The 24,127-nt window shown below is 37.4% G+C and overlaps 2 protein-coding genes across 3 annotated transcripts; one reads left to right on the top strand and one right to left on the bottom strand.

Annotated features, from left to right (window-relative positions):
- Window positions 1–296: 296 nt before the first annotated feature.
- Window positions 297–24,067, top strand: rb1 (retinoblastoma 1). Of its 2 annotated transcripts, none has more exons than XM_024266187.2 (28): window positions 297–1,022; window positions 1,138–1,263; window positions 1,555–1,675; window positions 2,930–3,033; window positions 3,186–3,320; window positions 3,401–3,439; window positions 3,516–3,565; window positions 3,775–3,885; window positions 4,929–5,074; window positions 5,188–5,265; window positions 6,192–6,301; window positions 6,382–6,459; window positions 6,908–6,995; window positions 7,081–7,197; window positions 7,494–7,550; window positions 7,661–7,692; window positions 7,801–7,877; window positions 8,006–8,226; window positions 18,794–18,909; window positions 19,117–19,271; window positions 20,642–20,787; window positions 22,038–22,142; window positions 22,220–22,333; window positions 22,425–22,573; window positions 22,647–22,677; window positions 22,772–22,914; window positions 23,002–23,048; window positions 23,142–24,067. In XM_024266187.2, exons 2-28 carry the CDS (start codon window positions 1,151–1,153, stop codon window positions 23,210–23,212), a joined length of 2,754 nt encoding a protein of 917 aa, XP_024121955.1. In that variant the 5' UTR covers window positions 297–1,022; window positions 1,138–1,150; the 3' UTR covers window positions 23,213–24,067. The 2 variants fall into 2 exon arrangements, with proteins under 2 accessions (XP_024121955.1, XP_024121956.1); XM_024266188.2 differs by having other exon boundaries at window positions 297–1,018.
- On the bottom strand, window positions 13,155–15,191 carry LOC112142672 (lysophosphatidic acid receptor 6). Its single transcript, XM_024266189.2, has one exon. It carries the CDS (start codon window positions 14,794–14,796, stop codon window positions 13,741–13,743), a length of 1,056 nt encoding a protein of 351 aa, XP_024121957.1. The 5' UTR covers window positions 14,797–15,191; the 3' UTR covers window positions 13,155–13,740.
- Window positions 24,068–24,127: the final 60 nt, after the last annotated feature.

The raw sequence follows: 24,127 nt of genomic DNA on the forward strand, positions 1-24,127 counted from the left end.
ACTTCCAGTTTATGTTGCATCCTCTTTCTACCTACCACAGTCACAGATTCTAGGGGACATCTCAGAGTGGAGCCAGATCTCTGCACCAGTTTGTCGATCCTGTTCCTGTCGGTGCATCCGTCCTCACCCAGCAAGAGACTCTTTAGAAAAAGAGCAAATGCCATCATCAAAAGTCTTTAACAGAGTCCGACAAACTCTGTGCCATCAGCAGATGGAGTTGACTCTGAACCCTCTGATACAGGATTTCTGCGTTAGTTGTCCAGTCTGCCATTGAGGTTAACACATAAGAGTCACACACTTGCAAATATGGGATCAGCAACATTTACAGAGGCAGGATGCTACGCTGTATGCAGTTGCAGGATTTGACCAGCGGGTGTCGCCCTCTGCTGGAAGTTTTTGATGTTTCCACCAAGGAAGAAAGTACTGACATTTTTTTAGTAACAAATAAATTCAAAAGAAGTACAGTAGGTAAAAAGGCAAAATCATTTTCATTTTGTCAGAGATGACAAACGCTTTTGGTGGACATTATTTTATTCATTTTGGAAGAGAGTCCCAAACTTTCTGTGCGCATGCAATGTAAAAAAAAAAAAAACTTTCCGGCGTAAAATAAATAATGTAAAACAAACTTGAATAATTTTGTTTTCAAAATTTGGTTTGTCAATAAAGATTTATCGGAAAAATAAAAACGAAAATATATGCGCAAACAAGCGGAAATTGCGTCTGTATTTTCCCGCGCTTTTCTACTGTCAGTTTGTTTTAGTTCATCTCGCGTGCTGTCAGGTGATCTGTTTGATCTGAAAATCGCTTTATGTTTTTATTGGAAATACCATGTAATCGCGAAGATTGAATTCACCTCCTTTTGGCTAAATAATCTGAAATAAAATTTTAAAATGAGGCATTTAATTCTTAAAACTGCGCATAGTGTAAAAAAAAAAGTGTGTGGAAACCATGACATAGCCGCCCGGCGGGGCCATTTCTTTGAATAAAACAAACATACACTGAAGCACGGCTCCAGGAAGTAGGTCAGATTTTGTTGTATTGTTGCCATTGAATTTACTGAGTGGGCTTTAAATTCTCAAAATATTAGCCGTCGATTTAAACAAAACTATCAAACTGTGTACATCGTTTTGTGAAAAGGAACCGCTCCAGCATGCCGCCTAAAAAACGCAACTCGGGAACGGCACAGAGCAACAAGGAGCTGAAGCCGAGTTCTGACAGAAGCTTTCCAGACAAGACGGGGAGTCCAGAGTTTTCTCAGAACAAGTAAGATAAGCTAAGAGTCGCCATTCTGAAACAGTTTGCCAGTATACACCAAAAGACAAGTTTTATTGACACAAAGCCCGCGGTTTGAAGGGCTATTTCACTAACATGCTAGCTTGTGTACAAACCGTTAGTTAGCCACTGTGAGACTTAGATTATTATTCCACTACTGATGATTAAAATGTAATCCACACAAGCAACAACATATTCATCCATAAATAATAATAAGTGTTTGAGTATATATTGGACGATACGAATGATTTGATTCTCTGACGTTTGTTTTCTTCCCTGTAGACACACAGACAAGGATGTGGAGTTTGTGACCCTGAGTAAGAGCCTTCACGTCACAGATTCAGTGTGTGAACGCGCGTGGACTCTGTGGAAAACTGTACAGGATTTGATGGAAGATGTTGCTGTATGTATAACTACTAAAAACTTTCTGATTTGTCACTGTGTGATGTTGAGAGTAACTGCACAGATCAATGTATCTAATAAAGTTGACGACGGGCTGCTTCAATCTAAACCAAACACTAAACAAGCAGTCAAACCTCTTTCCTCCTTAAGCAACACTCAATCTCACAGTTAAAGGGACTTGCATTTATACTGTCTTCATTTATTTACCATGTAAATGAGTCAGATGACCTAATTTAATAAAGAAGTCCATAAAACAGTGAAATGAAGAGATGACAAAAAGGAAGAAAAAAAAAAAACGTGAAGAATAACAATTAAACAAGAAAATACATCTTTGCTATGAGAAGGAAAATTATAGGCAAGTTTGCCCCTGAAATATTTAAAATGCACTCACACAAACAAGGAGACTTTATGGGATGTTCTCTATCAGGCTGGGTTTGTTGCACCATGACTCCAAGGTGTCACAGGGTCACCCAAGTAGATCTATTTTTAACTTTGACAAAAATAAATATAAAGCCTGCCAAACCAAGACTTTATTACAGAAAGTCTAATGACAATAAGTGATTATGCAGTTAAAGAATGGACCGTTTCTCTCTGGATTAACAAAAGAATAAATGTAACCAGCTCAGTGGCCTCATGGACTGAGACTGAAAGGTTTTGATTTCCAGGCCGGGTCATACCAAAGACTAAAAATGGGACCCAATGGCTCCCTGCTTGACACTCAGCATTATGGGACTGGATTGGGGGTTAAACCGCCAAGTGGAATATTTTAAACTCAAAGTAGAATAAAAACCGGATCTTTGTTTACTTTAACACTGTACAGTTTTCCAGATCTTATTATGACTACAGGCAGGAACAAAAAGAACCAGAGTTTCTTTAAGTGATGCTCAATACCAACGTTATGTCATCCAAAGTATTATGTTGTTTGGACAGTAAATTCCTGAGGCACTTGGATTCCAAAAACATCCACCTCGGTCTTATCTGAATTTGGTAGTCATCCGTGCTTTTTGTTTGTTCCTATCCAGATGTTTTCATTTCCTTAGTCTAACTGGGCTTTGTGAGAAAAGAAGTTAAGAGAAAGCAGCGTCACGTTGGATATTTATTCAGTTCTCCCTCACTGAGTTGCCTAAATGAAAGTTAAGAGAGCTATAATAAATGGATTTAAGAAATAAAATAACTGCATCATCTTAAAGCAGGGGGAACAGTGATCGAAATGTTGAACTGAATCTGTTTCTTCCTTTTCTTTTTTCCTTTTTAGACCAATCAGAAAAGACTGTGGGGTGCTTGCCTGTTTGTGACTGCAACAGACATGGATGCTGCCTGTTTCACCCTGACTGAAGTTCTGAAAGAAGTCGATATCAAGTAAGTAGACGTGTAATAAAATAAAGTAAAAAGTATTTAATTTTGAGTGAACTGACTGGGCTTGTTTTGAACTTTAAATGGCTTTAGCTACTAATCAATTATTCAACTGTTAATCTCTGAAGACACAAACCCAGACCTTTTTTGTGTTATAGTGTGAAACAGTTTCTCAGCCTGGTAAGAAGATTGGACGTGAACTTGGATACGATTAGCACCAAGGTGAATTCAGCACTGACGCGAGTGGAGAAGAAGTACGATGTGATGCTGGCTCTCTACCAGAGGTTTGAGAAGTAAGTGAACGCACCAGCAGAATTAAATTGAGGACTTTTTGGCAACAATTGCAACTAAACATGAACTTGATTTATTTCAGAACATGCAAGAAAATCTTTGTTTCGACCCCTGATGAAAAGTAAGTTTAGTTCAGGTCTCTTTTTTTTTTAAAACCTTTTTGTAGTTTGTTCAAGTTATACCTTTTTTCTTTGAAGGGAGAGGGCAACCCTGCGTACTTGCTGGACAATGTTTCTTTTGGCAAAAGGTCAGTGGTGCTTTTTAACACGTTAACGAGTAAAAATAAGCAGACTTGAGCTGTTATTCTTGTTTTTCCCATCTTCTTCCATTTCACTCTTCCTTTTTCGTCAGTGCAGATCATACTTCTTAGAATGTGTTTATTATGATTGCTATTCTGCTGTTTCAAGCCTGAAACCCATTGATGCTTCTCATGTGTGGTGCATCTGTTTTCTGCAGGAAGAGCCTTGCAGATGGAGGATGACCTGGTCATATCGTTCCAGTTGTTGCTTTGTACGCTGGAATTATTCATCAAGCGCAGCTCTCCAGAGCTTTTGCTGCCTCTTTATAGTAAGTGTGTTTATTATACAACTATTCTATATCCCTCATATGTTTCCCACGTTGCATTCTTCTTAGCCTCCCGCAATCTTCCATCAAACAACATTAAATTCCTGTCATACAAGATGTACAAAAAGTAAAATGAGAAAGTTGCTGGATGACCTCCATTGTTTTTGTTGCTGTTCTAGTTGTTGCACTACAATGACGCAATGACACGCTAGCGGTCTACACCACACATGTCCCATGAAAACAAACCGCTCAGTGGGGCTGAGGCTTAACTGAGTGGAAATGCTCGCCAAAATTTACTGGACCGTACCGTACCACTCCTTACCTGACCGGACCGGACGGTACTGTACCGCTCAGTGGAAACGAGGCTTATAGGTCATTTGATTGTCGCAGGTCAACAACCTCAGACAGATTTAAAAGATTTAACTTTTAGTAAAACGTACAATTAAAAGGTGTGGAGAGGAATGGAGCGGAACATGGACCTAGTGGCTTGCCATAGTATCTTCTATATCACACCTACAAGCTTTTTCCAACAGCAATTTTTGCATCTGCTCACAATTCACAACAATGTGAATAAAAAATACTCAGAAATTAAATTTTAAGCTATATTCTCTTTATATATGTCCTCCATCACCAGAAAAAAGGAACAAAAGGGTTTTGGAGCATAAGGGTGTTTCAGTGGAGTTGTGGTCTGGTCTTTTTCAGATACTTTTTTTCTTTATTTTTGTTGTCATGTTGAAAGACCACCCTTTTTCTTTAGGGTAAGTCTTCTCTCTCAATAAGCTGGTCTGGTATACGTTCTTGCAAAGGTTTTTTATTTCCAAGTTCAGTTTGATGAATAAATTATGGCACATATAAAACAGCCAATTTTGTTAATTATTTAAGAATATATTTACTAATTGCAACTAATAAATAACCTTTTTAATGTTCTTCCATTAAATAAATCTATGTGAAGAAGAGTATTATCTTTTAGACTTTTTTTTTTCCTTGCTTGGTTGTAAAAACACCTTTTTATTCATCAACCGATACTTTTTTGCTTTTTTCCTCAGAATCAGTCGTCAGCAAAGCTCAGAGCCCGCTAACGAGAACATCCCGTCGCAACCAGAGCAAAACCAAATCCCGCGTTGTGGAATCGGAGGTTAACGTGGAGCTTCTGGAAACTTTGTGCAAAGACAACGAATGCAATTCTGAGGAGGTCAGTCACTTTTTTCTTTTCTGTAGTGACAATTTATATCCATTTAGAGAGTATGGGGATTTTTCTGTTATGTGTTCTTTACAATATCATTTTTTTTGCTTCTGAATTTGCAGGTGAAGAATGTTTACCAGACCAGCTTCTCAGCTTTTCTCGACCAAATGGATCTTTCGAGGTTCCCGGATTTTCCTCTGGTAAGGGCCCGTTCTGTTGTTCGGTCTCCTTGACAGGTAGCATGTTTGTTAATTATCTGTCTCTGTGCGTGTCTGCTGTTGTCAAGCATTTGAGTGCCTGACAGATGTTGGCTTTTTCTTTGTTTGTTCTCACAAACCCAATGTCGGAAAATTGTGTTCGTAAGCGGGGGATCCCTCTTGTATGTCCCAGCGGCATATTGCAGAGACAGATATGAAAGCAGATGCTACTGTTTGCTTAAACCGACATATTTCTCTAAACTAGGATACTGGGCATGTTTAGTTTATAGCTGCATTATGCTAGTCATTTTTTTTCTTATGTGTAAATATTTATATTTGCCAACACAGGCTTTACTCAAAACCTTTATATATTTTAAACCAAGTCAGAATGCAGAGCACCAGATAATCTCCGAGGCTTGATGATCTACAGATGTATAAAAACTAGAGTTAATCTACTTTTATTATTTATGGAACTGTCATCTGTAGAATACCTGAGAGTGTCTGGTTTATAAAATAACAACCTTTTTTCTGGGGTGGGAGAGGAAGCCAGAATACATAAAAGTATATGAAAGAAAAGCAAACTCTACGGAGAAATATCTCCAGCAGGCTCAATAAAGATCTATTTGTCCATGAATTGTGATTCAATACAAAATATTTTCAGTAGTACATACCGTATTAGAGAGATCCTCTTTATTATGTGATTGTCAAACGGTGGATCTTTTTCTTTTGAAATGCCATGACTTGTGTTTTTCCTGCCTATTATTAGTTACTTATTGGCTGATTGAAGATGCTTATGAATGTTAGCTTACATATTCATTTCTCACTAAAATAGACTGTTCTGTGAATTAAAGAAGGCTGTGTTGGAGGAACAACAGTTTATCCATCTGAATATTTTCTCTGGACACCTTGTACTGTAATCTTCTCCTCAGGTGACTGATGTCAACCAGCAGTATCAAGAGCACTACCTAAAGAGCAGAGACATAGATGGTCGACTGTTTTTTGATGGAGATGAAACTGTCCTTGTGCCAAAAGTTGACATGTAATCTCTTTTTTTCCCTCTCATCTTCTTTTCTGATCTCTGATGAAGAGCCTTGTTTTAGATTTTTGTTTTGCCTTCAGTTTACAGGTAGAGAGAACACCCAAGAAAACCTCGCCAGACGATGATGGGCCAATAATTCCACCACAGACTCCAATTAGGTTAACCATGAGTGTTTTCTTTTTGATCAAGTGGTATTTTAGATTTGTTTATTTTGTTGTCTTCCTAAAGGGAAGGGAAATGTCTAAAACTTTAACATTTTTGCAAAAATGTGTGAAAAATGTTATATTATGCAAATATTTATAAAACTTTTATACATAAATTTGCAATTTAAAGTTGTTGAAATACCAGATGCTATAAACTGGCTGTTTGAAAAGAATTTATTCACATCTATAAAACAAATATAGGTGTGAATAAAGGTGTAAACTTTTGCTCTCATGTGGGAATTTATCTTTGGCATGGCAACAATGTGTACATTGAAATAGATCTTAAACCTAAAAAAACAGGTTTATCTTCTGAAATTGGTTTGGGTTAGTTACCTTTGGAAACTTTTGTGAGATATTATTGTACTAACCTTGGTATTTATCGTTTTGAAACTTTTCCTCGCAGAGCTGCAATGAATTCCATCAAGATGCTCAGAGGTGACCTTCCCTCCAGTGGAGACCAGCCGTCCTCTAAACTCGCAACATATTTTAAAGTGGGTCTTTTAAAAACACAAAGTATTGCCTTTTTTTCAAATTGCAGATTCTTATTTGTTTTGTTTTTTTTGCCGCCATCTTTAGAATTGCACTGTGGACCCAACCCAGGGTATTCAGAAGCGTTTGGAGATGCTTGGACAGGTGTTCAGTCAGATGTTTGGTGAGGCTGTTGGGCCGCACTGTATCGCATATGGCAGAGAGGTCAGAAAATAATATAATCTGTTTGTATTAATAAAAAGATTCTTAGAAATGGATCAGATTTATTTAATTTAAACTCAAAACCAGCTTTTTTAAATCACATTTTCCACTTTGCAGAAGATTTGACTCTTCTGAACATAAGAGAAATAAATAAAACACAAACTAGTGACTGCTATACTGTGAAACCTACATCACATGGTGCTCTTAACCTAATATGTAATGTAATGTAACACCTCTTTCTCAATGTTGGCAAAACAATTCAAAACTTATAACATTTCCTATTTTTCTTAACTTTTCAGAGATTTAATCTTGGTGTTCGGCTGTACTACAAAGTCATGGAGGCAATGCTAGAATCGGTAAAGTAATTTTTCTTAATGTATCAGTTTGTTAAATAAATTTAAGTGTGCGTGCTTTAAAAAACAATGTCAGACATATTTTAATTACTTTTACCGCTTTTACTTTGAAGGAGGAGAAGCGGCTGTCTGTGCAAAATTTCAGGTAAATTGTGCATGTTTGTTATGTTGGTGTGTAGTCAGTCACTCTTTACTCAATTGTATTATTTTTGCTGTTTTCTTTGCTTCAAAAATCCTTTCCTCTCATTTTCAGCAAACTTCTCAATGACTCCACATTTCACACGTCCCTTCTAGCTTGTGCTTTGGAAGTCGTCATGGCAACATACGAAGGTACATCCATCCTCTAGCTAATTAAAAAAATATTAAAAGTAGTTTATTAAAAGTTTTGTTAGATTATATTGTTCCTGTAGGATGTTAACACTCCTTCAGTGCTGAACATTTTTCTGCTTTATAATTAGAGAGCAGTTTCAAAAACGGAGGATGCAGTCACGGAGAAGGCGAACAGGCGGTGAGAGACCTGTGTTTTCCCTGGATCCTCAATGTGTTCGACCTCTCCGCCTTTGACTTCTACAAAGTCATTGAAAGCTTCATCAAGGCTGAACCAACTCTGAGCAAAGAAATCATCAAACATCTGGAGACTTGTGAGAACTTCATCATGGAGAAGATCGCATGGAGGACGGTCAGTTTCACTAACGTTTCCTTAAATCGACGCATCCCACATGTATGTAGACTATTAAAGACATCATTGACTCAAATGTACTGAAATAAAATATTTTATTCACAGAAAGGAAACAGGTTGTAGCAAACAGATACAGGCTGTCACACAGTGTCAGGTTTTGTTAAGATTTCAGAAAAGGATGGACAAATAACAAAAAGCTGTTATACTTCATTGCTCTTGCACTTCTCACTACTTTGGTGGAAACACAAAAGACACTTAAGATTATGGCAGAAGAACTCACTTTACTTGGCTGAAACCACAAACTCTGAGTCAGCCTCTCATCCAACCACAACTTGAGCCAAAACAACAAAAAAAACATATTTAACAAAAAAAATCAGACTGAAGACACAGCAGTTCTTTTTTAGAGCTTCTCTGCATTCAGTAATTTAAAGATTGATCAAATGTTTTTCTTCAGCAGTGTTTGCAGTCATGCTTGTGACAATAAGAGACCTACAAATATAGCTATCTGCTTCTCGTGTAAGACTGTTCATGTCCTAAACTGGTTATGTAGTGAGGCTACCAGTTTTGCAGTGTCACCCCCATAAAACATCACCGTATTTTAAAAAAGAACTACATGTTACACTGATTAGGGAGTTTTTGAGAAGTAGTTTGGAAGGATCTGCGACTTTGGCTACCACTTCCCCACCCACCGGACCCCTCCCGTTTCATTAAATTGCTGGAGAAATAATAGATGAGTGGGTTTAGGCAGCAGTTGGCACTGGCGAGGGTTAGCACCACTGGATGCACAGCCTCAGTCACCCTAGCGAGGCCACAGTGGGGCAGCAGCTTTACCTGTGTGAGGGTAAATCCCAGCAGGTTGATATGATACGGCAGGAAACACATTAGGTAGACTCCCAACACCCAGTAGATAATTCTGAGGGTGTGCCGACGGTTGTGGCGTTGGCTGCGGCAGCGATGCCTCGGATGACGAAGCACTGTCAGCACCCTGCAGTAGCTGTAGAGGAGGATCAGAGTGGGCAGCAGAAACGACCCCAGCACTATGCCCAACACTACCAGGATGACGGTCTTGTGACGGAGGGAGGACGGGTCGAACAGACAGGGCCGGTCGTGGTGAGACGCTGCCGATTGCAGTAAAGGCAGACTGATGCTGAGCCCCAACACCAGACACCAGATCCCCCCACTCACCACACGTGCAGTACGCAACCGGCGGACTGAAGACATCAAAGGGTGCACCACAGCCCAGTATCGATCCACTGCGATGCACACCAGGAAGAAGATCCCTCCATACAAGCTGATGTACGTGAGGACAAAAGTGATCTGGCAGTACGTCATCCCAAGCGTCCATCTGGTTGAGTTCTCCGTCTTAGAGAACAAGCTTTGAGCCTTTTGGTGGTAGTAATAAATCCTCATGGGTAAAGAGATGACAAAGAATAAATCTGCAGTAGACAGACTGACCAAATAGATGGCTGTGGAGTTTATGGTGCAGGTTGATGAGCACAGCCTACGCAAAGCCAAGCTGTTGCTAACCAGCCCCAGCAGGAAGATGATGCTGTAGGACACTTGGTAGAAAACAAAGCGGTAACTTGTGTCCACTGTACAGTTAGACAAAGGTGAAAATGGCTCCAAACTCTGATGGGTCAGATTCAGCTCCATAGCTCAAAGGATTAAAACCTCCAGCACTTGAAGTGATGGCGTTGAGCTCATGTCTGGAGGAGACAGGGTTGGTTCAAAGTGATTACATGATAGCTGAAGACTCGTCTACTTTTTGTTGAAGCAATTAGACCTGCAGCAGGTAAAGACTTTAAATGTTTGAGACTTTATGGAGGGTAAATTTGCAAAGAGGACTACTGTGCCTGACGTAATCAGGTGGATTCTACTAATAAAGGTTTAAGAGCTGCTTTTGGCGCTCTCATAAAGTAAGTAAACAGGATTTCATTACATTCATAGTGTGAGAAAAATCAATGAATCATTTTTATATTATTTACAGATCACATACATGTTTAATGAAACTCATAAAGTGTTTTTTTAAGACAGCAGGAGCTTTAATTTGAGTTGTACTGTAGATACCTTCCAGTATCAGAAAAGGTATATTTTTACTTCAAAGGTGAAGGGAACTGCAAATATTTATAACAATCTGAAAAATGTGGCTCAGATACAAAAATTATGATCAGTAAATTAATTCAATCTAAAATTGTACTTTTACTGGAAGAATGTAAATAATTTCCAAATTTCTATCAAAACTCTATTAACTAAGTGGTCAAATAAAAACGTTTGTCCTAATTTTTCAACCTGTTTACGTGCAACTTTTTGGTCAATAATTATTTAGCAAACTAAAAAGAACAGAAATCTTGATTAAATTTACTGATATGAGCCTCAAAGAGAAATAGTAAAACACAACAAAAATTATAAAAAAAAATAAAAATAGCACTTACCAGTAACTGGATTGTTTCAGTTGCAGTTTAATAGTGTAGATTTTCAACCCCTGATGCTGCAGAATGAACATGCTACTGATTGCAACAGAAGCTCAGAGCGCCACAGTCTCACACCACTCCCTCCACTCATCCCTAGTTTAGTGCTTCCTGAAGTTAAATGAATCTGAAAATTCTCTTGTTGTTTGGTTCTCTGTTCACTGAGTAGTTTTCCAACTCATCAGCTACAGATTCAAGAGCAGATTGTTTTATAATGTTAAAAAAAAATCTCATATGGAACAAAACAAATGATTAGATGATAGAGGTTCACTGTTCTGTTTTGTCCTAATATTTAGATCTTTGTTACAAGAGAACATGTAAAAAAAAATCATATTATTTTATATTACAGAGGAAATTTTATTTTAGGACACCTGAACTTAAGGGTATTTTCAAACCGGACACATTTGGTTCACTTAAAGTTCCCTTGATAATCCGAAACAAATTTTCAGTCTGAATACACCCAAGTGGACCCTAGTCCGGGACCAGGAATCGCTCTCAAACCTGCCTTTTGAAGTGGTCTCAGTTCGTTTCGGATTGGAATGAGCTCTTGTTTGCTCTGAGTTTCCTCAGTCTGAATATGCTCCATGCTCGGAGTGGAATAACTGGACCAAAATGGCCACCGTAGCCAGGCATTATGGAATATAAACAAAGTAGGAATGAACCAACCTTGAGCTGTGGACAAATGTAAAGCAATGATGAGACACGGTAACGCATTAAAAACGTGGTCGGATGAATGCAGGATCATTAAAACAACTTTTAGGGTGATGCACATTTGCTTCTCACACTGTTTCCCAACAATCTATATGTCATAAACACTTATTAGAGAGTAATTACTTAGTGTTCGTCTCCTCAGTAACCACCTTGCAGCTGTGCCAATAAAGCAGTAGGAAGTGTTGTACCTGACGTTGCTGCAGTCCTTCAAATTGCTCAGCAAAATATAAAGTTTGAACTATCCAGGCAAGGATTGCAAAAGGACTTCTATTATTCTTTCTCTTGTTGCTTTGCCCCGCCCTCGTAATTCCTGGCCAATGACTGAAGAGATCTATAGTCATGTGGTTTTTGTTTACCAGTTTTGGTTCAAAACACAAATGTCTGGACCCAATTAATCGGACTTGGTCTGGACCAACAGACCTTTCCAGTCTAAATACACGATTAGTCTGATTAGCTCTTTAAAGCACAAGAGATTGATTTTGCTGCTAATAAATTATTTGTATTTGTCATTCTGTCTGTCTAATTCAGGACTTAATTGAACAAATATATCCATAAGTTTATCACTATGTATTCAGCTGCATTTTTGAATTGTAAATAGATAAAGATATAAAATGCTTTTAGTAAAAAAAAACTAACTTCTGCTTAGGAACATTTGTCAACTTGTAAGTTTGCTTTAAAGTCACCCAAGAACAGCTTAGAGAGTTGAGCTGTCATAGTAGAGCATCAGCTGATGGTCTTCATCTGTGGACAAGTTCTGGTTTGAACTGTAGCAGCTTTTTTCCAACACTGGTCACTAGTGCCACAAAATATAATACTTTCTCAAATATACACTATTTACTTTTTGGTTAATCAAACAGCAAGTCTCATAGGTTGTACCATTATTGTCGAGTTCCTCTCTCCTGTCTCAATACTTCTGTTTTTGTATGGATCTTAACTGGCAATTATTACTTTCATGACATTTTTTATCTAGTAATCCTTTTTCTTTTCTTTTTTTTTTTTTGATTGCTGATATTTTTCACACAATATACCTGCAGCACTTCTTAAACTTCCTGTGAAGTGACTTGCTGTTTCTTGTCTGGTTTTGTTCTCCAACTACTTCTAGTGTTGAGTCACTCCACAGCTAGGCCAAGCCTGCAGGGCAAACTCTGTACAGGAATGCAGTGGTGTTCTGTGGTGTAGGGCTGATCTTTTACGTGAAGGTTAAAAACATTACTACACATCCGTTCAGAGACCATCAAAACCGAGTGTTGGTAGTCTTTCTGAATTGCAACTGGTTGGAGCTTTGAGGCAGTGATTAGCATGTCTGTGATGGAGTGTGAACACTCTGCAGGGGACTGCTGGTCTATTTGCTTATTTTAACAGAGCTCCAGTTAGAGAGGAGAGCATGGAGAAGCCAGTTCTTGGCTAACTTTTAATGTTGAAGAGTTGTTTTTCAGGTCTTTAGATGATGTATAGTCAAATATTGAATTACACATTTGAGAATGTGGGATTGGTTTTAGCTTATGCTCACACACAGCAGCAACCATATGTTGGAATTCAGTCTCATACAGAAAGAAATTGACTTCACTAGTATGTGCATTTCAAAATAAAATACTCCAAACTTACCTACAAGGTTTGGTCAGTAAATGTTCTGTTATACAACTAGCACTAATACAAAAGTGAAATTATTATTTTTTTTTGTTAAGTCATTTTAGTGGCAGTCAGCATTGTGGGAGCTTGCGTGCTCTGTAGCCAGTTTGTAAACCACACCTGTACAGTACACCTTTTACCAACCACATGTGTGTTGGTGAACCATGGTTCAAACAAAGGCAAAGGCTCATGAACAGGTCATAGTTTCTGTTCCAAATATTCTTTCCTCACCAAAGTAAATTACACAAGGAATACACGTAGTTCTAAACCTTAAAGAAGCTAAATATTTATTTAGTATTTATATAAAAAAGCTTTCTATTTAACATGCTTCATTAAAAAGTGTATACAGAGTTAAATATTACCACACATTACAGGAATTCTGCACAGTTTTGTTTCATAAAAAAAATATTCTACTGTCTTTAAATAGTCTACAGAACGTCTGCTCTGATGAATAGAGCAGGTCAAAGCTAACATACATACAGCATCAAGTATCTTCTTTCCTAGTGCAGACAGTTGGTTCGGCATGGAGTTTATTACCCATCTTGTAAACCGTCCACCTGGTGAAGATTTGCATGTTGCAACAGTTGGGTAAGACCCCTTTCACTGTCACAGTGCCGTTAGAAGTCCAAAGTCTCTTGAGCGTCAATTGAATGAGATATATTTGCCATTAAATTCCAAGCAAGATGAGCTCCAGCACTGGATAGAGTTAATTATCGTCAGGCACTTTGGATTGGAAACTCTTCAATGTAAGGCTTTTTGGTGTCAAGTTAGGGCTGCTCTGAGGGCTGTCCGTCTGCAGTCTATTAAAAGCTCCATTATATGATTTAGTACCTTTTTGTTTAATGGAGCTCTGAATTGCATCTGACGTAAAGTAGTAAATAACTGGGTCAAAACAGCAGTTGGTCACTGCTAAGCAGAGAGCGATGGGATAGATAGTTCTGACCACGTCCTCTGCCGTGCATCCCTTGAGGACCTTGGAGCGGACCAGGGCGTAGAAGATGAGGTTCACGTTGTATGGGATGAAACAGAAGCAGAAGACTAACAGATGCACGAAGATCATCCGCAAGATTTTGGCCTTGTTGATGCTTCCTCCTCGGGTGATAGTTTGGGGTTTCTTCAAGGTCCATAACACCATAGTGGAGCAGAAAACATTGATCACCAGTGGGAGGATGAAGCCTATCGTCTCTATTAACACCACCACTTTGAACAGTTCGCTTTTCCACTGATCTTTGGAATAGTTCTCAAAGCAGAAGCTTTCGTTAGATTGACTGTTGTTTTTAGAGGTGGTGTCCAGGTTGATGCCTGTGGGGATACTTGCAGAGAGGATTATCACCCACACCATAATGCAGATCAATTTTGCGTTCCTCCTGGTTCGGATTGTCCGGGACCAGAACGGGTGCACGATGGCCAGAAAGCGGTCAACGCTGATGCAAGTGAGGAAGAGGATGCTGCCGTACATGTTTGTGTAGAAGAGGACTGTAGAGATCTTGCAAAATACGGAGCCAAATATCCAGTCACGTTTAACAAAGTACACAACCCGAAAAGGCAACGTGAAGACAAAGAGGGAGTCTGAGACCGCCAGGTTGATCATATATGTCGTGGTCTCGTTCCGCAGCTTCAGCCTACAGCCAAAGATGTACATCGCTGTCATGTTGAAGAAAAATCCCACAAAAAAGACAATACTGAAAATGACGCTGTACATCGGGTACTTGAAATCATCATTTCTTTCACAGCGGACGATGCTGCTATTGTTCACACTCATCTTCAAAAAGCTTGCAAAAAGCAAAAATATTAAAAAGTTGTTGTCCTTTCACTTTAGAAAATGTTGAAAATAAAATCCTCAGAGGGGAAAAGTATACAGGTAGTTTTGCAAAATACCTTCTTATGTCTTTTGGTTGGACTTTTGTTGTGTTAAAGCTCCCCAGCACATCCAGTGATCAAGTTTAAGAAGAGTCTTTACAGTTTCCTTCCACAGCTGAAACAAAGATCCATGTAGAAAACAAACATTCTCCTCTCTCATCTCCAAACAGACGAATCGCTGATCTTGAGCCTTGCGTATCACTTCAACAGCTTTTCTAAGTGTGTCACAGATATCAGTCTGTTCCTGTCGTATAGAACATGAGATGCCTCACAGCTGCCTGGAAGTCAAAGGTAGAGACACAAAGAGCTCAGTGGACTGTTGAAATATGGGGAGGAGTCTGCCTGAGGGCTAAAGCTCTCCCCCTGCTGTTCACTTTTACTTATAAGTGAGATTGGAGTTATATATCTCTATAAAAAAAAGTAATTGTTCATAAATTTAAGCTTTTAGACTTAAACATAAAGTTGTTTTACTCAGACTTTCAATTTTGCAAATCAGAGTTTCAGGAAATAAATGAAAATCAAGGTTTTTATCTCATTTGACTGTCCAAAAATAAAGAAACAACTGCAGAATAGTGATAGATTTAATACCTTTACAGTGCAAGTAATGTCCCTTCATGTGTTGAGCAACACTTGAAGAGGTAAACTTGTAACTTTTGAAATGTTTCTGGCGTCAGCAGGCTGTGGTGGGACATGTGGAATGCACAGTACTCATACTACTCGTACTCCAACGTGTCTGCACCTGCAGCTGCTGAGGTCATATAATAAGTAATAAAACACCAGCCCCACCCCATTTGTGATCTCATCATTTTTGTCAGTTTACAGAGTTCCTAAGAAAATTAGTACAAACTTTTATAATCAACTGTTTCTCAGTTGAACATTACAGTAACTTTCTTTCTTAAAAAAAAATAGATTTCTTTTTTATTCTCTCTCTCTCTGAAAACCAGCCACCAAAGGCTATAAACAAACGTCATGTTGGTTTGGGAGGGGTCCAACGTGGTTTTATCTGCTGTACTTTGTGTTTTATCTGGCCTGTTTTGCTAGTGAAATGAGATTTTCACGTGTTGTACTTCCTGTGTGTCACTGTTTGTTCTGCTTTTTGAGGTAGAACAAAGAACACCTTTTTAAGATTGACCTAAAAATCTGAAATTCCCCTTCCTTTTTTTTTTGAATTTCAAAAATAATGCGTGCACAGACTAAAAACCAAATAATGGATCAACTGTAAAATTGATATATATGTATATATATATATATATATATATATATATATATATATATATATATTAATATTGCAGCACGATTTCTGTGTGCAATTAAGTATTTTTCAGATAAAATTTGATTGCATTTCTTTTCTTATGACACAAAAATGCACTAAAGCACCTTTATTTTAATTATTTATGGTTACCACTTAATAACTTATCAGAAAGCAAACTCAAAGTTTGAAACAGACTTATAATCATTACAGGTGTTATCTCTGATCACATGTTTCTTATTTGGCAGTTTGCAGTTGTTTCATAACTGTCCTGCCTGATGCCAATCATTTAAATCATGAGAAGTGTTGGTTAAAAAAGATACTTTGTTCAAACTTTTTTGTCTTCTAAGACTTATGCTGATTGTCTTTAATCATCTAGTATAATACTACGGAAAAGTGAAAGAACAGGGAACAACTGGACATGGCTAGTTTCAGGAAGCAAAAGCTTCTCACGGCATCACTAAATAAATTGCCAGCTGGAAAACTATTTTTCTTCATCCGTTCTGGGTTCAGATTAAATCCATTTATTTTTTTACCTTTTTAAATAGTTTTTTTTAATACAATACAAAAACACAAATCAGATACGAAGGAATATTTACAAGAAGGAGTCAGAAAAACCTGATTACTTTTGTCATAGTTGTGTGTTTTGGAATCTTGAATATTACCGATGACCTTTAATTATGTGAGTGACCACGCTAAGTGACAACAGTAATTCCTTTTTTAGATGATTAAATGTAATATTTTAATCTGTATGTTATTTATTTTTTTTTATTCTTTTTTCAGTTAGAATGTACAATACAATACGATCTAATAATGAAGAAAGGGAGTAGGATGAAGACAGAGTCTTATAAATCCCTACCCCACTCTTATTATTACACATTGTATAATGCAAACAGATGGCTAATCAAAACAAACACAAAATGATAACCCGTAATAAAAACAATATCACAGACAGGAACACAATATTAACATGATGCTCCATACAAACCAGTCATTTTGTTTTTACATTTAAACTTAAAACAAACGATACTTTAACACTTTTTCAGCTCATTATCCAACGCATTCCATTTTTTAACCCCAGGAAAAGAAATAGTCATTTGTTTAAGGGTAGTTTTTACTTTAAGTACCTTAAAGTCATAATTTCTTCTACTATTTCCTTTGTTTATAACAAAGAGATTTTGTAAACAACGTGACAACATAACATTTTTGGCCTTAAACATTACCAGCAGTGTTTGCAGAGAACATAAATCTTTACATTTCAGTATTCTTGACTTAAAAAATAGTTTAGCGGTGTTCTCATTGTAATGAGTCAAATGTATTATATGTAATGATTTTTTTTGCAGAATTATTAAAGGTTCTAGGTTTGACTCATAAGAATTACCCCAAACTTCCAAACAATATGACAAATATGGTAGAATCAAGAAATAAAGAATATGCTTTGCTTTGTAATTTAACAAATATTTAGCTTTATTTAAAATGGCAAGATTTCTACTTATTTTTTGTTTTATATAGACAATATGTTGCTTCCATTTTAAATTCTCATCAACAATAATCCCCAGAAATCGAAATTCATGAACTCTTTCTATATTAACACCATTCCATTTCAAACTAAAATTTAAAATACATTTTTTTTTACTAAACAACCTAAACTTTTTTTTTTTAATTAAGAGAGAGTTTGTTTCTAATAAACCATTCCTCAAGTAAAATAATTTCTTGCTCGATAACAGAAACTAATTTATCCAAGTTCTTCCCTGAACAAAAAAAATTGGTGTCGTCTGCAAACAAAACAAATTGCAATATGTTGGACACAACACAAAGATCATTTAAATATAAAATAAAAAAAATGGTCCCAATACTGAGCCTTGTGGAATACCACAATGTATTTTTTGATGTTTTGATAAATGTCCTGCATATTCTACATCCTGCTGACGATTGTCAAAGTAACTCTTCAGCCATTGAAATGCAACACCTCTAATACCATGAAACTGAAGTTTGGCAAACAAAATGTTGTCAATTGTGTCAAAGACCTTCTTTAAATCAATGAAAACACCAATTGTATGATTTTTTTTGTCTAATTCTGCTCTAATATCCTCAGTCATTTTCAATAGTGCTAATGCCGTTGAACGATTATCTCAAAAACCATACTGATTATCATTCAAAAGAGAATATTTTTCCAGGAAATTATCAAAGTTTATAGCAAACAAATTTTCTAAAATTTAAGAAAACTGAGAAAGTAAGGAAATTGGCCTATAATTATTAATGTTGTGCTTGTCTCCAGATTTGAATAGGGGTATTATTTTGCTATCTTCATTTTATCCGGAAAGGTACCTGAATTAAATGAAAGATTAATATTATACGTCAGTGGCGTGACAATGCAGTCTATTGTTTTTTTCACTATATGCATATCTAAACCATCACTGTCACATGATTTTTTTTACTGATTATTTTTGAAACAATTTCAATAATTCAGATTCACTGACATGTCCAAAAAGAAAGAATGGCTAATTTTACTTTCAAATCACTGCCTTGATTCATCATTGTTGGAACAAACGGATTGAGCAAGATCATTTTGCTGCCGTTTGTTTAAACTGTACCTTTTTTTCAAGAAACTGCGTTTATGATAGAGACTTGTATGATTGTGTATTTGTAGGGCTCCCCACTGTTTGAGCTGCTGAAGCGGGAACATGAAGCTGGAGGCACAGAACAGGCGGAGACCCCGGCTAGTTTCAGCTTACCTCTGCAACACAACCACACCGCAGCTGACCTGTGAGCCAATCTGTTTTTTCTAAACCTGAACTTTATTCCTACCGTTGTGAATGAGGATGAATCAGAAGTACTTCTGCTCTGATTTCGTTGCATGACTCACCATGAGGGCTCCTTTGAAAAACATCCGTTTCATTCTGAAGTGGAAAAGCATGTATTTGATGTTTACTCTTTGTGGTGGAAATGACGTGTTCTCTGTTCCATCTACAGATATCTATCTCCAATACGCCCAGGTCTCCGTGTCCTGCCTCCCGAATCTCCAGCCACACCCAGCTCTCAGGCTTCCTCTCAGGCAAACTCCCAGGCAGTGGGCCAAGCTCCGCGGCAATCAAAGTCTAACTCTCTCAGCCTCTTCTATAAAAAATGTGAGATTTTTCTGAGACTATTTTTTGCTGCTTTCCTTGATGTTGATTTTAAAAAGACCTATCAGTGCTATTGGTGACAAAAAAGTGAGACTCTACATGTCTGTAAGGCTTCATTGAATGATGAGCTACCAGGAAAAACACCTAAAGGAAGACCAAAAAGGAGATTTTAGGATGTAATGAGGGAGGTTATGAAGGTGAGAGTGGGGAAGATGTAGAGAAGAAATGGAGATGAATGATTCACTGTGTGACTCCTAAAGGGAGCAGCTAAAAAAACAAAGAATGTGTCTGTAAGGAGCCATTGTCATGGCGAATCTGAATTCTTTCTCTACCTCTTCGTCTTCTCCTTACCCCTACATTTAGAAATATGGAAAAATACTTTCTTTAAATTCAGACGTAATTTTCACTCGATGACGTCATCACTAGTTGCCTGTAATGAAGTTAGCACGTAGCTCGAAAAATACATAACATCCGTCTCATAACTTTAAATAGCAAAAAAAACAAAAAAGTTATTACTTACATTAAAATGTGAACTTCAGTGTTTCAGAGTCCACCCACATGAAGAAATTCATGTGGATTCATAGCCTGAAGTCACTACGATTTCCCCTTAAAAGAACAAGTTCGGACAGCTTTAAATGCCTCTACAAACAGAGGGGTGGGGAGAAGCTAAAGGGGTAGAATTTAGATTTGACCTAACTCTTAGTACAGTAGATTTGTTATCCGTTCAGAAACAGTAATCCAATCTCTATGATTTAACAATGTCCCACTTCCATTACTTTTTGATCGATTTGAAAAGTGTCCTCAGAGGTCTTTTAATTATGAGTGTGCCAATTTTAGCCAAAATAAAAAAACAATCTAGACAAAGTCTCTCTAGAGCTTCAAGAGTTCCCTAGAAATTTGTCTCCGAGTTACAGGTGGGACTATTGGCGTGGACTAACCCTGTCCCGACTTCCCGTCCCCCATCTGTTTACACGCTCTCGTGCTAGTTTACAGCCCTTCAAAAATACTCAGAAATGAAATTCTAAGCTTAATTTTCTTTATATATATCCTCCACTGCTGGAAAAAATGTCCCATTAAAAACCGGATTTTCCTCAGAATGAGTCTTTAATGTGTGCTTCACATTAGGCTACAGTTACATTTAATTGATCTTGTTTTAGCGTACTCACTTACGGTAGTTGAAGGTTTTAAATGAGTTTATCTGGATTTGGATGAATCCTACATCGAACTTCCTGCTAGAATTATCTGATTTATTTTTTGGACTTTTTTTTTTTTTTTTTTTTTACAAAGAACTTTTCATGTTGCTTCATTTTAAGCTAATTTGAATTGGTTCCATACTTGTAAAACTGAAAGGTCCTGTTTTTCTGTTTCTGTAGTGTATCGCCTGGCATATACGAGGCTGAAGACGCTCTGCTCCTGTCTGCTGTCTAACCACCCGGACCTGGAGCACGTGATATGGACTCTGTTCCAGCACACCCTGCAGTATGAGTATGATCTCATGAGGGACCGTCACCTTGACCAGGTGTGCCAACCGTATCTTGCTCTCACGATAGGCTTTTATTTTTAGTTCTGTCAAACTAGAATTTCTTTAATGTGTATTTTCTTGTTTTGCAAGATTTTTTTAAGCTGTAGGGACATTTAAGATATTTCTGACAACAGTGGTGCCTCCTCTCAACATATATCACTATAATCACAGCAAGAAAATAGAACCAATTGTCCGAGCTTTCAATGGAGAGCAAATGAAGAACAAGGAGAAGGAAGTTATAAATGTCTTTGTTTGCCACACAAAGAGACCACAAACAGTATCAATAAAAAGCATGAACTTGAAATACACTGGAGTGACATTTATGCAGAAATATATCTCATACTACAGGAGGTGACATTCCACACAAACACAATAAAATCAACTCTCAAGCAGAGAATTATTTTAAGACACACATTAACTATACCTCCACCCTCTCTCTACTGCTCTGTCTTTTCATCAGTGATTCAAAATAAACTACAGGGGTGTATTATTTTAGACTTTTAAGCTTCAACAATAAAAAATATTCCTCAAGGAATCCATAAACTTTACATTTAGCTTAATGATACCGTTATACTTTAAATTTGACTCTATCTCAAGTTGTAAAGACTAAGATTATTTATGGAAATATTATTTATTTATTTAATAATATTATAATAATTTATAAAAAAATATTTATTGTTGGATAAAAAGAACAATGAAAATGGATGGTGTCTCCTCAAGAATTCCTTCAGTTTTAAAATGTCACAGAATTTATCACAAAAAAATCTGATTTACCTTTTGGTTAGCAGCTCCACTGCCTGGATGTCCATGTTTATCTTTGAAGTCCCACTGAGAACTGTATCTTTACCGACAGTTCCCCATGGTCTTTTAAGTATGATTATGTAGTTTTAGCCAAAGTCAAAAAGATGTTGTCGCTTTTTAAGACATATTTTCTGCACGCTCAGGAACCATTTGGTGGTTTAACCCCCCCAATCCAATTCCTTAAAGCTGAATGTCAAGCTGGGAGGCATGGGTCCTATTGTCCTATTTTTAGTCTTTGGTAGGACTCTGTCATGGATTTGAACTCACAACCGTCCAGTCTCAGGGCGGACACTCCACCACAAGACCACTAAGCTGGTTGTAATTGTCATATCGTTCACATACTGTTCACATTTTCTGGAAGTTTTTACTGCTGTTATAGGTTTTAATAAACCTTTCTGGAATCTTCAGTGAAGATGCTAATGACTAAAACTTAATCATCTTTGCAGCTGATGATGTCCGCCATGTACGCCATTTGCAAAGTAAAAAGCGTTGACCTGCGCTTCAAGTCAATCGTCTCTGCCTACAAGAACATGCCTAACACCAGCCAAGAGGTGATGCAACTTTCAAAAAGCTTTAATGTAATCTCTTCTTTTTGAAAAACAACTGATAAGAATGTTGTCTTTTTCAGACCTTTAAACACGTGTTGATCACAGAAGGCCAGTATGACTCCATCATCGTCTTCTATAACCAAGTGTTCATGCAGAAGTTAAAAACCAACATCCTGCAGTATGCATCCACCAGGGTGAGAAATCTTAGATCTGTTTCAGCTGTGCTCTATTATTATCATAAATGTACTTGTTTCACTGATGCTGCTGTTCTTTCTTTCTTTCCAGCCACCTACTCTTTCTCCGATCCCTCAGATCCCATGCAGCCCTTACAAGTTCCCCAACTCCCCTCTGCGTGTGCCAGGAAGCAACAACGTGTACATCTCTCCTCTAAAAAACCCACGCATGTCTCCGGGTATGATGACTCCTCGCTCCAGGTCAGTACTAAACACTCAGAATATGTTTCAGAATTGTCTCCTTGTATGTAATTGTATTTTTTCCTCTGTGCAGAATGCTGGTGTCCATTGGTGAATCTTTTGGGGTTTGTGATTTTTTTGTGATATAAAAAATATTATTTTAATCATAACTGGAGAAGCTGTTGTATTTTTATATATATATATTTTTTTTGTCTACAGTTTGCCAACCGCTTCCAGAAGATCAACCAGATGGTGAACAGTAGTGACCGCGCCCACAAGAGGACTCTGGACGGTGGCTCTGCTCTAAAGACTCTGAAGAGGCTACGCTTCGATATGGACGGACAGGATGAAGCTGATGGAAGGTTTGTGACCATTTAAGTTGCTCCAGAACTCCACCACAAATCAGGATTATTTGTCTTAACTTCTGTAAATATAACTTTATTGTACAGCAAATCTGGAGGAGAGTCCGCCCTGATACAGAAGCTCGCAGAGATGAGTAAGAGAAACACCTCTGCCTCTCTGTGTCCTGCTGAACTCCTGCTGTTATTTTCAGTTTTGTTTTTCATCTTCATGCTTTTTATTCTTGCAGGCTCCACTCGCAATCGAATGCAGGAGCAGAAGATGAAGGAGGATGCGGAATCCAGGAAAAAATCCCCTTAAAACCCACTGGACTGACCTGCACTGTTTGAACACTACTGTTTGTTCACACAAAGTGAAACCCAAGTTCCTGTTGGATTTTTGGTGTATTTAGCTGCTTTTTAGTTTGTATTTTTATTGAAAGAGTAGTTTGGGGACTCCACTTTTTTTCGGTTTGTCATGCTTTGAGTGTTTTAACTAAATAATGACTTTTATAGAATTTAGTTTGTTCTTGATGTGCTCTAAAAGAAGTGGGTTTGGTCTAGCTGCTTTTAATGAGGAATCATTTCAACATTGATTTCACTTCTGTTTTGGAAACATATCTATGCTTACATGTTTGGATCATGATGCAGCATTTTAAATGTTGAATCATGGTTACTGTCAGCACAAAGGAGTGAATGACAGTCTCACATCAGGTTGTTTTATTTTTAAAGAGATCGCTCTCTGCTAAGGTCATGTCCTAAAAAGAGAAAATCCGATCTTCAGCCAAAAAGGTCAAAATATTGAAGGATCTGGTGACTGATGTTGGTTTTCTTTGACTAAATCTGAAAAATGTTTCTATTTTAGGTTTGTTTTAACTTTTGGTGAAAAATGAAAAAAAAAAGTTTTCATAGTGTTTCAGTACTGAAATTTATGTATTCACTTCTGTGGTGAATTGAAGGTTGTTTTTGTGAGTAGGACAAGGCTGATTCTAAAATAGGGAAATTAATTTAATTTACTGAATAATAAAGTGCACGCGTAGCCTATATGTGGGGTTCATTGTAGAAAAAACCCACAGTGTAAAATATTGTTACTTATTTCAGTTAACAGAGTTTAATAATGCTTTAATGATGTGATTTACTCAAGCAATTTCTTGGAAATAAAGAAAATCAAACACAATTTTTCTTAAGTCTTTACACTCTTTTCTTTTTTACACCAGAAAATGTTTTTTTCCCTTTT

The sequence above is a fragment of the Oryzias melastigma genome, linkage group LG14 (genome assembly GCF_002922805.2).
Source record: "Oryzias melastigma strain HK-1 linkage group LG14, ASM292280v2, whole genome shotgun sequence".
NCBI classification, from domain to species: Eukaryota; Metazoa; Chordata; class Actinopteri; order Beloniformes; family Adrianichthyidae; genus Oryzias; species Oryzias melastigma.